The following is a 15,426-nucleotide window of genomic DNA, read 5'->3' on the forward strand; positions in this document are numbered from 1 at the left end:
AACATAAACGCAACATCCAACAATTTCAATAATTTTTCAGAGTTACAGTAAATATAAGGAAAACAGTCAATTGAAATAAATAAATTAGGCCCTAATATATGGATTTGACATGACTAAGCAGGGGCAAAGCAATGGGTGGGCCTGGGAAGGCAATAGCCCACCCACGTGGGAGCCAGGCCCACCCACTGGGGAGCCGGGCCCAGTGAATCAGAATGAGTTTTTCCACCACAAAAGGGCTTTATTACAGACAGAAATACTCCTCAGTTTCATCAGCTGTCCGGGTGGCTGGTCTGGTCTCAGACAATCCTGCAGGTGAAAAAGCTGGATGTGGAGGCCCTGGGCTGGCGTGGTTACACATTGTATGCGGTTGTGAGGCCAGTTGAATGTACTGCCAAGTCCTATAAAATGACATTGAAGGTGGTTTATGGTAGTGAAATTAACATTACATTCTCTGTTAATAGCTCTGTTGGACATTCCTGCAGTCAGCATGCCAATGCCACGCTCCCTCAAAATGTAAGAAATCTAAGGCATTGTGTTGTGTGACAAAACAGCACATTTTATAGTGACCTCTTATTGTCCCCAGCACAAGGTGCACCTGTGTAATGACCATGCTGTTTAATCAGCTTCTTGATATGCCACACCTGTCAGGTGGATGGATTATCTTGGCAAAGGAGAAATGCTCACTAACAGGGATGTAAACAAATGTTTGCACAACATTTGATGGATATAAGCTTTTTTTGTGTATGAAACATTTCTGTTGATCTTTTATTTCAGCTCATGAAACATGGGACCAACACTTTACATGTTGCGTTTGTATTTTTGTTCAGTATAAATGCTCACAATATATGACTGCAAATACCAAACCTGATCCTCCTTCCTTATATATTGTCTCCTCACACTCTTTTTTTCTTAACTTGACACCTGACAACAACCATGACTTGCACATTTGGCTCTTCACTGTAGGTAAGTTGAGCTGCTGTTTGTAATAGAATACTTGAGACAATGTTTTAGTCAATTGTTTCTACAAGTGTCAATAGGATCTACTACCACTTATTCTAAAAGGAAAATATTACATTTAAAATATTTAAGTAATGAAGCCCAGGAGGTCATGGTATATTGGATATATTGTCATGCATGGCTGGGAGAAGGTGGCTGGAAAACTACCTAGTCATTACAATATATCTGATAGACCACAGCCTCAAGGGTATTATTGCTTTTATATAAAACGTATCTGCCAATATTTGACACACAAAACAATAGCGAAAATTCTATGTATATGCAAATGTCCTTTATTAAACAATAACATAATTTTTAACACTCCTCGCCACAAGTGGGTAGAACTGGTACCAGGCACAAACAGACAGAAACCTACTCCACCAAGACACACAGTACTCAATATACAGCCTAATTACAATTCAAGGTGATCCATTCTGGTTGAATGTAAACATATTGTGGCTTATTAGATATTATATAATATTGAGGTATGATAAGAGGACTAAGGCCACATGGACTTTAGGTTCTCTTCCCAGGAATGATGGGTCTGTTCTTGAAGTCGTCGCTATGAAAGTAAGCATGCAGGTTGGGTCGGGCACACAGCCTCTTCAGGTAGCTCTGGAGGGAGGGGAAGGCATGCAGGCAGGGGGGGCTGAGGACTTGGTGGTGGATCAGCAGGATCACCAGGGCGTAGTCGGCTAAGGAGATCTGCCAGAGAGAGGAAGAGAGCATGAGTACATGAGAAGTCCAGGTCCAAAACCACCCCTAACCCCTTACCCCTACCCCCATGTACAGTATATGCCAGTTGACGTCTTTGATGATAATTAGAAAATATAAGTGAATGTACCTTGTCGCCAACCAGAAAGCTTCCTTTATCGCCGGACAGGGTTTTCTCGAAGGGCTTGAGATCTGTTGGCAGTGCCTTAAGGTACCCCTCTTTACCGGAGTCCTGGGGAACCAAATATCATTATTAATCATTTTGGGGCTCAATCTAATCAAACTTGCATTGCAGTTACAGTAGGTAAGTGCCAATTTTTCCTACAGTCAATACTATACTACTACTATACTATGATATACATATACTATATTCATTTGATCACTGTTGTCGCAGAGAATTTTCCTGCTCTGCGGGAAATTATAAGTGCCCTAGTAGTACCATAAACAGTTATCTTTCTCTCACTAGATCTCTCACGTAAACAAAACACATTTCTGTAAAAGCCTTTTTGAGAATAATCAAATCCTCCTGCTGCAGGATTATTTTACTACTGTGACAAAACTGGTCAAATTAAGATCCAGCAACAGATCTGTATTATGAGGGAGACGATGGGTTTAGATCAAAGTGGTTACATTTATCATACATTTGAACACTTACATCTTTCTCGAACATCAGTTTTACGTATTTGTTTAGGAGATCCTGAATGGCTTCATCCATCATGTCAATGAGAGCAGCCTCCCTCTGGTCTTTGCCATAGAGTCCTGGAGCAGAGGATTGATCAAGACATATTGGGTGAGTCAATATGAATTTCAATATGTTGCAAGCAGGATTGTCTGTTTGTTCTCCATTTACCAAGTTTCCGTGCAAGATGTCTCCTTATGGCATTGGTCTGGTACAAAGTGAGGTCACCGTCTTCAAATATAGGGAGCTGACCAAACAACTGTGTACAAAAAGCAAAGGAAAAATGATCAACAATTCACTTCTAATCCTCTGTCAAAAATCATAATTGTGATTTGTCATGTCCTGAATCACTTAGCATCTCAACGTCATGATTCAAATTCATGATTCTGAGATGAATACCTCCTATGAATACCCTCTTCATAATGCATTATAAGTGCATGAACAACACCTTGTGAGCTATGCATAATGCACAGTGTGCTTTTTTTATAAAGACAGTATTTGTGGTAGGAATGTTTTCTATTGATATGTTTATCAAGTTCTGTTTGGCTGATCTTGCATCCCAACCTCCCCCTGTAAGGCTTGTTAGGGGCTCTCTCCTTCTCTGTAAGGCCCACATGGGTAATGTTGCTTAGAAGCCCGGGTTGCCAGTGTCATGTTTGCTCAGTTGCTATCTAAACTGACCTTTTTAGGAGAACATTGTCGACGGTGTATCAGTAAACATTCAGCCAAGGATACACATTTATTCACTTTTTGAAAGTACTTTTTTTCCCCCGAAGGTTACTCCCTCCCCACCAACCCCTGAATTAATGAAGACATTTTTGTCTGCATGTAAAAGTGATGTGAAATGCAATAACATAACTTGACTATGGTACACTGGTTACCGGGTTACTCACACAGCTGGCTTTGAGAGTGCTCTCCTTCCACATCTCCATGGTGATGACCTTCTCATCAAACTCTGCCCCTTGGTCTTTGAGCATCACTCGGATGACCTCAGCACGACCTGTTAAAGCACAGACCATGGAGATCCTATTCAAATACATTGTATTCTAATTCTTAATTATACGGGGCAGGGGAAAAAAATAGGCCTTTTCACACTGCATTGTTCTTAGCGCTGGGCTAAGGAGGCTCTTAGCCCTGAGCTAAGGTGCAGTGAGAACGCGCCTAATCTCTACCAAATGAAACCCTAGTACGGCCTGACAAAATGTCTGGTTCTTACAACAGAGAGTTATACAGAGAGTTAAAGGGCAAAATGCAATTGACTGTTTAATAAGCAAACTCTATATCCATAATTGTTTCTGTGTTTAAAAGAAAAGGTTAAAAGGTCCAATGTAGCCATTTTTTAAAATCTCAATATCAAATCATTTCTGGGTAACAATTTAGTACCTTACCATGATTGTTTTAAATTAAAATTATACAATTATCTATATCAAAAAACACAGGTAAATCACATTTTTAACTGCATTGGGCCTTTAAAAAGTCTACTTCAATAGCCAAGTTTTGCATGAAAATTCCATGAAATGTTGGCAAGAGAGCAGAAACAGACTGACAACCAGGGTAAATGTTGGCTACAGTATTTTGCACTTCAATAGCTGTCCATTCTTAAAACTGAAAAGTTCAACATTGATGGAACATTGATCAGGTCAACATACAGTACCTCGGACTGGAAAATATGTGAGTGTGAGAGACACTAAAGAGAAAACAAAAACAGTAATTATTAGTAAGAAAGACAGAAAATTAAGGGCTCTGCACACTAGTTACCTCTCTGAAGTGTGCAGTACAAAGTCAATGTTCTTTATTGTCAGTTTCCTACTTCAGAATAGCCAGCAGCACTTACATAAATATATTGAATGTGCATGTTTTCTACCCTTTTTATACAAATCAACCATAACCTATAACTAAACAGGCAAGAAGAGTAGATTAAAAGTTTTGCTATGCATTCACTTACTCTCTGCTATCAGCGGTGGTTTGTAGAGCCAAGTAGTGTGTTAACGCAAAATGCAATACCTGCTCTCCTCTTTGTATTGGCCTTATATACACCTTTGTTGGTTTTGCAATATGACTTGCACATTCACGTTTGGGAGGAGAGTGGGTTATGTTTTAGAAATAAAGGTGTTCCCCCAGCCAATGAACCAGTTAGACTTGCCAGAAAGCAGAAAGTCAACTATTTTGGCTGAGTCATGATGATATATACTGAACAGTGTTGGTCCCATGTTTCATGAACTGAAAGAAAAGATCCCAGAAATGTTCCATGTGGACAAAACTTTTATTTTGCTAAAATGTTTTGCACAAATGTGTTTACATCCCTGTTAGTGAGCATTTCTCCTTTGCCAAGATAATCCATCCACCTGACAGGTGTGGCATATCAAGAAGCTGATTAAACAGTATGAGCATTACACTGGGGACAATAAAAGGCCACTCTAAAATGTGCTGTTTTGTCACACAACACAATGCCACAGAAGTCTCAAGTGTTGAGGGAGTGTGCAATTGGCATGCTGACTCCAGGAATATCCACCAGAACTGTTGCCAGAGAATGTAATGTTTGGCAGTACATCCAACTGGACTCACAACCACAAACAATGTGTAACCACACCAGCCCAGGACCTCCACATCTGGCTTCTTCACCTGTGGGATCAACTGAGATCAGTCAACCAGACAACTGATGAAACTGTGGGTTTTCACAACTTAAGAAATTCTGCATAAACTGTCAAAAACCGTCTCAGGGAGGCTCATTTACATGCTCGTTGTCCTCACCAGGGTATTGAATACACAGAGATATCGTGACGAGATCCATCTATCTACCGCCATCACCTTACGTTTCAGCATAATGCACGGCCCCATGTCGCAAGGATCTGTACACAATTCCTGGAAGCTGAAACTGCCCCAGTTTTTCCATGGCCTACATACTCACCAGACATGTCACCCATTGAGCATGTTTGGGAGGCTCTGGATTGACGTGTACGACAGCATGTTCCAGTTCCCACCAATATCCAGCAACTTCACACAGCAATAATTGTGTTACTAGTCTGGGATCAATTATTGAAGAAGAGTGGGACAACATTCCACAGGCTACAATCAACAGCCTGATCAACTCTATGCAAAGGATATATGTTGTGCTGCATGAGGCAAATGATGGTCACACCAGATACTGACTGGATTTCTGATCCACACCCTAAGGTATTTGTGACCAACAGATGCATATCTGTATTCCCATTCATGTGAAATCAGTAGATTATGGCTACATTTATTTATTTAAATTGACTGATTTCCTTAAATGAACTGTAACTCATTCAAATCTTTGACATTTGTGCATGTTGTGTTTCTATATTTTTATTCAGTGTATGTACAGGTATCTGATGATAAAAGAATTCATTCATTCATTCAGAATATTTATGCTGTATTGGACATGTTAAAGTACCTGCCCAGTGTTTACAGATTTCTAATAAATATGACCTATAATTACAATAGCTTTTCTGTGTTGGAATGGTGTGGGTGTATCCCAACAACAGAATGGTTTGGGCATATACTGGTCATTAAAAATATGAACGCATGTAGACCACTGATTGGCCAGCTCATCCTCCTCTAGACCGCTGATTGGCCAGCCCATCCTCCTCATGAATATGACATGTTCTATGAGGAAATAGCAAGCATTTTTTAGTTTGAGGTGGGGTTTTTTCTCCTATGAATGCTTTGGACACAAAAATGAGTATAGGGTGAGTCAACATCATTTGGATATGAGTTAAAAGAATATGAACTTTTAAAAATGTGATTTTCACTGGGTAGCTACTTTAACCACATTAAAACGCCTGAAACAATTCCACTTCTTCCTCTTCTTCCCTTGCAGACATTGTTATTGGTTATTGACGAGAAACAACAACTATCCTGAAAATACAGCGTATACAGTCTGAGTGAACCCGCACAGTCTGAGTGAACCCTCAGTGTAGTTTGTTTTATCTGCAATTGATTGATTTGGGACCTAAATCCCAATCTCCTATAGCGCACCACTGCCCTCTAGCTTGGAAAGACTATTTGCAAGGATCCCACTGTGTGCTATTGAACGTCTTGAACGTTTCCCTCATGGTGACGCTCTCTACCAGGTTTATACTTGATATAAGGGCTTTGCTACCTAATATCTTAGTATTAAATTTACCCATGACTAAACAGGATTGTTAAAAAATAAAATAAAACATGAAATATGTTGGATTTGTATTAAACAATGTTTGTTTTCTCATCTCCTTTTGTTTGTGCTAAAAGAGGAGAGTGTATTTTAACTCCAAAGGTTGCCATTTTACATAGTGTTTATGTTTACATAATGCTTTGCCTGGTCCCAAATCTACCTAATACCTTTGTATTACATTTACTTATGACAAAAACAACAAAATCATTCCAACTCTGCTTTTTTCCAAAGGAATTTTATCTAGAAAACAGGTTAAAAATATGCATCACCATATCATTTCTAGATCATCTTATTGTACAATTATGTAATTATAACCATCAAAATAAAGTCATACATATGGATATATGAAAATGCATAAGTTAAATGTAAAAAAAAATACCCTACTGCAACCAAAAAAATAATGATGCCAGCTTTTCTCCACAATATAGTTGGTGCATCTATCCAAAACTAGTGGAGAGGCCTACAAGAAATCACTCTTTGATAATATTGCACATTTAAATATTACATACTGTATATATATGAGATATATTGTATGAGGTTTTCCATTGCTTATCTAAAGCCTTCTTTATAACACAGCAGCTATGGATTTTCATATACAGTTGAAGTCGAAAGTTTACATACACTTAGGTTGGAGTCATTAAAACTTGTTTTTCAACCACTCCACAAATTTCTTGTTAACAAATTATAGTTTTGGCAAGTCGGTTAGGACATCTACTTTGTGCATGACAAGTAATTTTTCCAACAATTGTTAACAGACAAATTATTTCACTTATAATTCACTGTATCATTATTTCAGTGGGTCAGAATTTTACATACACTAAGTTGACTGTGCCTTTAAACAGTTTGGAAAATTCCAGAAAATTTTGTCATGGCTTTAGAAGCTTCTGATAGGCTAATTGACATCATTTGAATCAATTGAAGGTGTACCTGTGGATGTGTCTCAAGGCCTACCTTCAAACTCAGTGCATCTTTGCTTGAAAATCAAAAGAAATCGGCCAAGACCTCAGAAAAAAAAATTGTAGAACTCCACAAGTCTGGTTCATCCTTGGGAGCAATTTCCAAACGCCTGAAGGTACCACGTTCATCTGTACAATCAATAGTACAGAAGTATACACACAATGGGACAACGCAGCTGTCATTCCGCTCAGGAAGGAGACGCGTTCTGTCTCCTAGAGATGAACGTACTTTGGTGCGAAAAGTGCAAATCCGTCTCAGAATAACAGCAAAGGACCTTATGAAGATCCTGGAGCAAACAGGTACAAACGTATCTATATCCACAGTAAAACGAGTCCTATATCGACATAACCTGAAAGGCTGCTCAGCAAGGAAGAAGCCACTGCTCCAAAACCGCCATAAAAAAGCAAGAATACGGTGTGCAACTGCACATGGGGTCAAAGATCTGACTTTTTGGAGAAATGTCCTCTGGTCTGATGAAACAAAAATAGAACTGTTTGGCCATAATGACCATCATTATGTTAGGAGGAAAAATGGGGATGCTAGCATGCCGATGAACACCATCCCAACCGCACGGGGGTGGCAGCATCATGTTGTGGGGGTGCTTTGCTGCAGGAGGGACTGGTGCACTTCACAAAATAGATGGCATCATGAGGAGGACAATTATGTGGATATATTGAAGCAACATCTCAAGACATCAGTCAGGAAGTTAATGCTTGGTCGCAAATGGGTCTTCCAAATCGACAATGACCCCAAGCATACTTCCAAAGTTGTGGCAAAATGCCTTAAGGACCACAAAGTCAAGGTATTGGAGTGGCCATCACAAAGCCCTGACCTCAATTCCTTCAAATGTGTGTGCAGAACTGAAAAAGCATGTGCGAGCAAGTAGGCCTACAAACCTGACTCAGTTACAGCAGCTCTGCCAGGAGGAATGGGCCAAAATTCACCCAACTTATTGTGGGAAGCTTGTGGAAGGCTAACTGAAACATTTGACCCAAGTTAAACAATAAAAGGCAATGCTACCAAATACTAATTGAGTGTATGTAAACTTCTGACTCACTGGGCATGTGATGAAATAAATAAAATCTGAAATAAATCACTCTACTATTATTCTGACATTTTCCATTCTTAAAATAAAGTGGTAACCCTAAATAAAATGGTCAGGAATTGTGAAAAACTAAGTTTACATTTATTTGGCTAAGGTGTGTGTAAACTTCCGACTTCAACTGTATGCATACAAATATTTGTTTTCAACTATTTCTGTTGTCCTCAAAACTAGATTGAAAAGAGAACACTATACAGTGGGGCAAAAAAGTATTTAGTTAGCCACCAATTGTGCAAGTTCTCCCACTTAAAAATATGAGAGAGGCCTGTAATTTTCAGCATATGTACACTTCAACTATGAGAGACAAAATGAGAAAATAAAATGCAGAAAATAACATTGTAGGATTTTTAATGAATTTATTTGCAAATTATGGTGGAAAATAAGTATTTGGTCAATAACAAAAGTTTATCTCAATACTTTGTTATATACCCTTTGTTGGCAATGGGTATTTCTTTCTCTCTAAAGAGAGGAAGAAACGGATGAAACCAGTATTACACAACCATTGTCTAAGGCACGTGTCAAACACATTCCATGGAGGGCCGAGGGGCTGCGGGTTTTCGCTACTCCGTTGTACTGGATTACTTAACTAAGGTCACTGACTAGTAAGGAACTGTAAGTCTTCACAAGGTTTTCACACATTGTTGCTGGTATTTTGGCCCATTCCTCCATGCAGATCTCCTCTAGAGCAGTGATGTTTTGGGGCTGTTGCTGGGCAACACGGACTTTCAACTCCCTCCAAAGATTTTCTATGGGGTTGAGATCTGGAGACTGGCTAGGCCACTCCAGGACCTTGAAATGCTTCTTACAAAGCCACTCCTTCGTTTCCCGGGTGGTGTGTTTGGGATCATTGTCATGCTGAAAGACCCAGCCACGTTTCATCTTCAATGCCCTTGCTGATGGAAGGAGGTTTTCACTCAAAATCTCACGATACATGGCCCCATTCATTCTTTCCTTTACACGGATCAGGTGTCCTGGTCCCTTTGCAGAAAAACAGCCCCAAAGCATGATGTTTCCACCCCCATGCTTCACAGTAGGTATGGTGTTCTTTGGATGCAACTCAGCATTCTTTGTCCTCCAAACACGACGAGTTAAGTTTTTACCAAAAAGTTATATTTTGGTTTCATCTGACCATATGACATTCTCCCAATCTTCTTCTGGATCATCCAAATGCTCTCTAGCAAACTTCAGACGGGTCTGGACATGTACTGGCTTAAGCAGGGGGACACGTCTGGCACTGCAGGATTTGAGTCCCTGGCGGCGTAGTGTGTTACTGATGGTAGGCTTTGTTACTTTGGTCCCAGCTCTCTGCAGGTCATTCACTAGGTCCCCCCGTGTGGTTCTGGGATTTTTGCTCACCGTTCTTGTGATCATTTTGACCCCACGGGGTAAGATCTTGCGTGGAGCCCCAGATTGAGGGAGATTATCAGTGGTCTTCCATTTCCTAATAATTGCTCCCACAGTTGATTTCTTCAAACCAAGCTGCTTACCTATTGCAGATTCAGTCTTCCCAGCCTGGTGCAGGTCTACAATTTTGTTTCTGGTGTCCTTTGACAACTCTTTGGTCTTGGCCATAGTGGAGTTTGGAGTGTGACTGTTTGAGGTTGTGGACAGGTGTCTTTTATACTGATAACACGTTCAAACAGGTGCCATTAATACAGGTAACAAATGGAGGACAGAGGAGCCTCTTAAAGAAGAAGGTCTGTGAGAGACAGAAATCTTGCTTGTTTGTAGGTGACCAAATACTTATTTTCCACCATAATTTGCAAATAAATTCATAAAAAATCCTACAATGTGATTTTTAGGATTTTCTTTTCTCATTTTGTCTGTCGTAGTTGAAGTGTACCTATGATAAATTACAGGCCTCTCTCATCTTTTTAAGTGGGAGAACTTGCACAATTGGTGGCTGACTAAATACTTTTTTGCCCCACTGTAACTGAAATGCTACAGTTATTGAGTTAGAAAAAACATTCTTTACAGTGTCTAAGAACATCCTAAGGAAAGGATTTCTATCAAATACAATATGGATTCAAATGCATGCTTCTGTTCTCTAGTATAATTACAAAATGGTTATCGGACAAAGGGAATGAAATATCCTGCATAGGTTATTAAGGAAATCTAAAGATATTTACCATACCAATAAATGCTTAACCAACCCTGGCCCCGGAGAGGCAATATCCACTTTCTATCCACAATTTTACACCAGGGCTACTCTACACAGAAAATAGGTTGACCCACACAAGGACCTCGATCAATAAGGTGGCAATGTATTTGACATAGCCTTGTATGTTGTATTTGACATTTGCAGTACAAGGAATTTTAAATGGAATAAGGAGACCCACATATAAATATGTGTTATAGCATAGAATATACTGCAAGAGGCATGTTATATATAGAATTTGTAACATTTGACCTGAGAGAAATGCTCAAGCAAGTCCCATCTAAGATGGAATGTCAACTACTGTATATCGTAACAATAATGTCAGATGGCTGTTACATCCATAGAATTAGAATGAATAGAATGATCGTCCACCATGCAGTTCAATTAGGCCTTAAGTGCACTAATGAGTTTACCAGTCAAAAGGCTGTGGGTTTCAAGCCCATTATACCAGTTTTATTTATATGGTATTTATATGTTTATATTTACATGAGCACCCTGTGGCTGTTGAAATAGGCATTTCTGAATCTTAATGTCGAGCTTTATGAAGGTGTTACAGGTTACATGTTATTCCCCTATACTGTAAAATGTATTCACATTTTACACACTCCAGGACCAGGGCTGGACACTTCTAAAACATACAATTTCTAGAATCCTACAAAATAGCCAAAGCACTAAGACCAACAAGACCAGTGTCTTGGGGGGGGGGCAAAAAAACATCACAATGACATTAATCAATGACTGATTATTTTTGATTTCTGAGGGAAATTCTTGTCAGATAAACCTACTGTTTGGTTCAAAATCTCTAACGAGAGAAAGGAACGGATGAAACCAGTATTACACAACCATTGTCTAAGGCACGTGTCAAACACATTCCACGGAGGGCCGAGGGGCTGCGGGTTTTCGCTACTCCGTTATACGGGATTAATTAACTAAGGTCACTGACTAGTAAGGAACTCCCCTCACCTGGTTGTTTCGGTCTTAATTGAAAAGCATGAGCAAAAACCAGCAGACCCTCGGCCATAGCATGAGTTTGATAGCCCTGGCCATAAGTGCATATGTCTTAACAGAGACTATAGCACTATTTGTTGCATAAAATACTGTATCTGCTTCTTTGCATTGGACGCATCTCAATCCACCTCATCTGCCGATGTCGCACTTCCGCATCTGCGGTGAAAGGTGGCAGAGCTAGAGCGGTGAGACATCCTGAAAATTGGTGATCTCACGAAAACGTCTGTAGGTGGATTACCTATCGCTCTATGGAAAGGGGAGACTCTCACGAACACAACGGTAGTGTCCGTTTTGCTCTACGAACCCAAAGAGTGTCAGGGAACTCGTCTGAAGTTGGTACCGTCGATGTGCCAACTTCTGTTTGTAGCGCCCGAACCGTTTGGGCTTCGAACTTATATGACCCCAGTGTGGAAAGAGGAGATTCTCACGAACATGATGTTCTTCGTTTTGCTCTATGTCCCCCCAAGTGTCACGGGATTTGTCTGAAGGTAACCGGTACCGGTTATACAAAAAAAATTGAAGCATGAAGGTAGTTTTGTGCCTACCCAAAAAAGTGGTTAAAGACGTGTAAAAAAAAAATATTCCCTGAGCTTTCTTATATCTCCTAGATATAGAACAAACACTTCAAAACCTTGTTTCTCATGATTTATTTGTTGACTGTTTGAATGTGTTATTCAATGTGTTTCTCTGGACTATAGTAGTAAAGGCCAAATTCAATATTTTATCTAATAATTTTTTGGGGATACCTAAAGGGTTCCAAAAATTCTAATTCAAATAGCTAAATGATCCATAGTATGACCATCTTAAAACAATTCCATATGTCAGCTTAGAACCCCTGCCAATATTTAATATTAATCTGAAAAATCTCTAACACTAACACAATATTTGTCATAATGGAAAATTGTGGCTTTCAGCTGAAGTTTCCTCTAGGTACAGATCTAGGATCAGCTTCCACTCCCCCAATCTTAACATCTAAGGGCAGCCTCTCCCTACAACAGAAGAGTGAGGCAATCCTTTTCACTATTTCCTTGTGCTGTTTTTGTCTGTTTAAACTACCTTCATGAAAAATAGCACATTATCATTTACAAAACAACCTGGCCAGTGGGTTACTGTGGAGTGTGTGAGGAAATGCTGGGATGTTGGCTGCTTTGATATACTCTTCCCTCTTGCATCTCTTGAACTGTGGTTTGGTGGGGGTCACTTGTAGGGAAAGCGTGTAGTAGGGCCTAGGTTCAGTTTGTCACTCAGTTTCTGGATAAGCAAGGACAGCTCCTCTGTAGCCTGAGACTTGTCTTCCAGGAGTTCGTAACGTAAACTGGAGATGTCCTGCTTGATTTCTTTCAGTTCACCTGCGAAGTAACATAATGTGAGGTCCTAACAGAAATAATGTGTGGTCCGTTCAAGTTGTTTATATTGAAGAATTCTGTTAAAGGGTTCTCAAATGAAATATTTACTGAAATATTCCCTGCATGACAATGTTGAACTGATGCACTCTCCATAATTCAATATATTTTTATATACTGTACACAATGCAGTTAGCACGGTTTATTTGAGCTTCAAACCCCAATGGGAACCCTGTGGAATTTGCAGTTTGTAGACCTCTTTCTACCCCTGAGAATTGTTAATTTTCTGCATTGTGTAACAACACAGCAAAAGATTCTCAGACTATTTCTGATGAAGTACTTCAAAGTAAAAGTGAAGATGCAACTTTACCTTCATTGACCTCGTCGTTTTCTTTGTCCACTTGTGCTTTCAAAACGTAGCGTTTGATGAGTCGCTTCATGATTTGCTGTAACAAGGAAGGAAAATTGTAAAAATGTAGGCCTACAGTATATGCTGTTATGTTAAAGTGGGGCTAAACTTCCTGATTTCGTCTTGTTCTTCAGCTTGGTCATTAACAAATGCAGCAGCCATGACTGAAGACAAACGAGAGTTGTCTTGGAGGGGGTGGTTTATTGTGGGTCTCCTGTGTGTGTGTTTGCAAGTGGCAAGTGTTCGTACATTCACTCTGCCAAAACAGTTCACAGTTACAGTCACTCATCCTTCTAGATAACTTGAAACAGTCTAACCAACCCGGTCTCCCAAAAGCATTTTAATGCTAAGTTCATCGTTAGAACCTTCGTATGAGCATCGTTAAAACTCTGAGCTGTTTCCCAAAACCATCATAATTAACAATGCACTTGACAATGCAGGTAATCTAACGCATGCCTCAGACAACTTGCTGAACAGCTAAGTGCATGGTTAGATTCCTCCCCGCATCACTGTATACACAGAAGATCTCCGCTAAACATCCGTGACTGCCGATGACTTCAAAACAAAGTTGTCGATGTCTATGCAATTGATACAAACAAGCGGAGTATAACAATATTATTTAAATGAAAACCGAGATGACTGCATTAAAATAAAGGCTTAAGGCTTATATCAATCATATTTAAATACATTTCATGTTCAATAAATTGTTCTATTTTGCTACTTTTAGGCTACTGTTTGTAATTTTTCTCAATATATTTAATGATGTACAGTATAGCCTAACATGCGTGCAATGATGTACCAAATCAGTGATTTAGTGCATTTTAATTGGGTAAGCATTACAATAATCCGAATCAATATTTGCAGCCGTAGGTGGTAATATCTCTCTAGGAGCTGATCATCAGTATTGTGTATTGTGAAATAATGTTAAGGAAAGATTTGAATAGAGAAAGCTGACCCGAGAGCAGCAATCCCTTTCTTTCGATCCTATCAGTATAGACATATGCTCCAACGACACACTTAGTGACCATTCTTTCTGCGTGGTGAAACGCATGTTACATCTTCGGTCGTTGTAGGAAAGATGCATAGCTAACACACTGGTAAGGTTCCATCGCTATTGGGAAATCAGGCCCAAATCTTGTGTCTCGAAGTCGCCTAGGCAAGCTAGTGCTAGCCAACTTCTTTCGCAAATTAGCTTAACCTGGCTGGTGTGCGACCATGGCAAAGTTGGTTTGACATTGGATAACCTCTCTCTGGGCTGGTTAGGAACCGTCAATAAATTACACAAAGTAAATTGGACAATATTTTCATGTTGCACATCTTTTAGTTGTCTCATTAAATGCTTTCAATATTTGTATATGAATTTCTACAATTTATAATTGGCTTGAGGTTTTTAAGTAATTGAAATTTGGAGCTATTGACATTTCTTAAATATTCGTCCCATATACATTGAGGTCATTTACTGATGGTCCCTAACTAGCCCCATTGGGATATTGAATGTCAAACAAAATTGACCATGGGCATTATGATCAGGTACCGTGCAGCTGTGCTCCTAATTGATGATATCCCGCGTGGCTCAGTCGGTAGAGCGTGGCGCTTGAAATGCCAGGATTGTGAGCTCGATTCCCACATGGGACCAGTATGAAAATGTAAGCACTCACTTCTGTAAGTCACTCAGGATAAGAGCGTCTGCTAAAATGTAAATGATTACTTGGCTGCTGTGGGCAGGATTGAAATCAACCCAAGGAAAACTGTCATGGTACCCTTCATCGCGACATACCTATCATCTCCCAAATCTCAGATTATGACCAGACTGGCTTTATGACCAAAATGATCCTATTTATACTTTTGTAGTCATTTTTGACACTAGAATAAATGTTTCTGTCTCA

General features: G+C 39.6%; 2 protein-coding genes across 2 annotated transcripts in view; both read right to left on the reverse strand.

Annotated features, from left to right (window-relative positions):
* Window positions 1-751: 751 nt before the first annotated feature.
* On the reverse strand, window positions 752-4,464 carry LOC110505158 (glutathione S-transferase P). The gene is made up of 7 exons (XM_021584182.2): window positions 4,335-4,464; window positions 4,044-4,076; window positions 3,283-3,389; window positions 2,561-2,648; window positions 2,366-2,469; window positions 1,841-1,942; window positions 752-1,701 (listed from the first exon to the last, which is right to left on the reverse strand). Coding segments are annotated over exons 1-7 (624 nt in total). The 5' UTR covers window positions 4,336-4,464; the 3' UTR covers window positions 752-1,512.
* Window positions 4,465-12,424: 7,960 nt separating this feature from the next.
* The window catches only part of LOC110505159 (short transient receptor potential channel 3), a 75,134-nt gene continuing 72,132 nt past the window's right edge, over window positions 12,425-15,426 (reverse strand). The window contains 2 exon segments of the mRNA XM_036970389.1: window positions 12,425-13,137; window positions 13,502-13,577. Coding sequence (XP_036826284.1) covers window positions 12,986-13,137; window positions 13,502-13,577 — 228 coding nt within the window. The 3' untranslated portion in view covers window positions 12,425-12,985.

The sequence above is a fragment of the Oncorhynchus mykiss genome, chromosome 31 (genome assembly GCF_013265735.2).
Source record: "Oncorhynchus mykiss isolate Arlee chromosome 31, USDA_OmykA_1.1, whole genome shotgun sequence".
In the NCBI taxonomy this organism is placed as follows: Eukaryota; Metazoa; Chordata; class Actinopteri; order Salmoniformes; family Salmonidae; genus Oncorhynchus; species Oncorhynchus mykiss.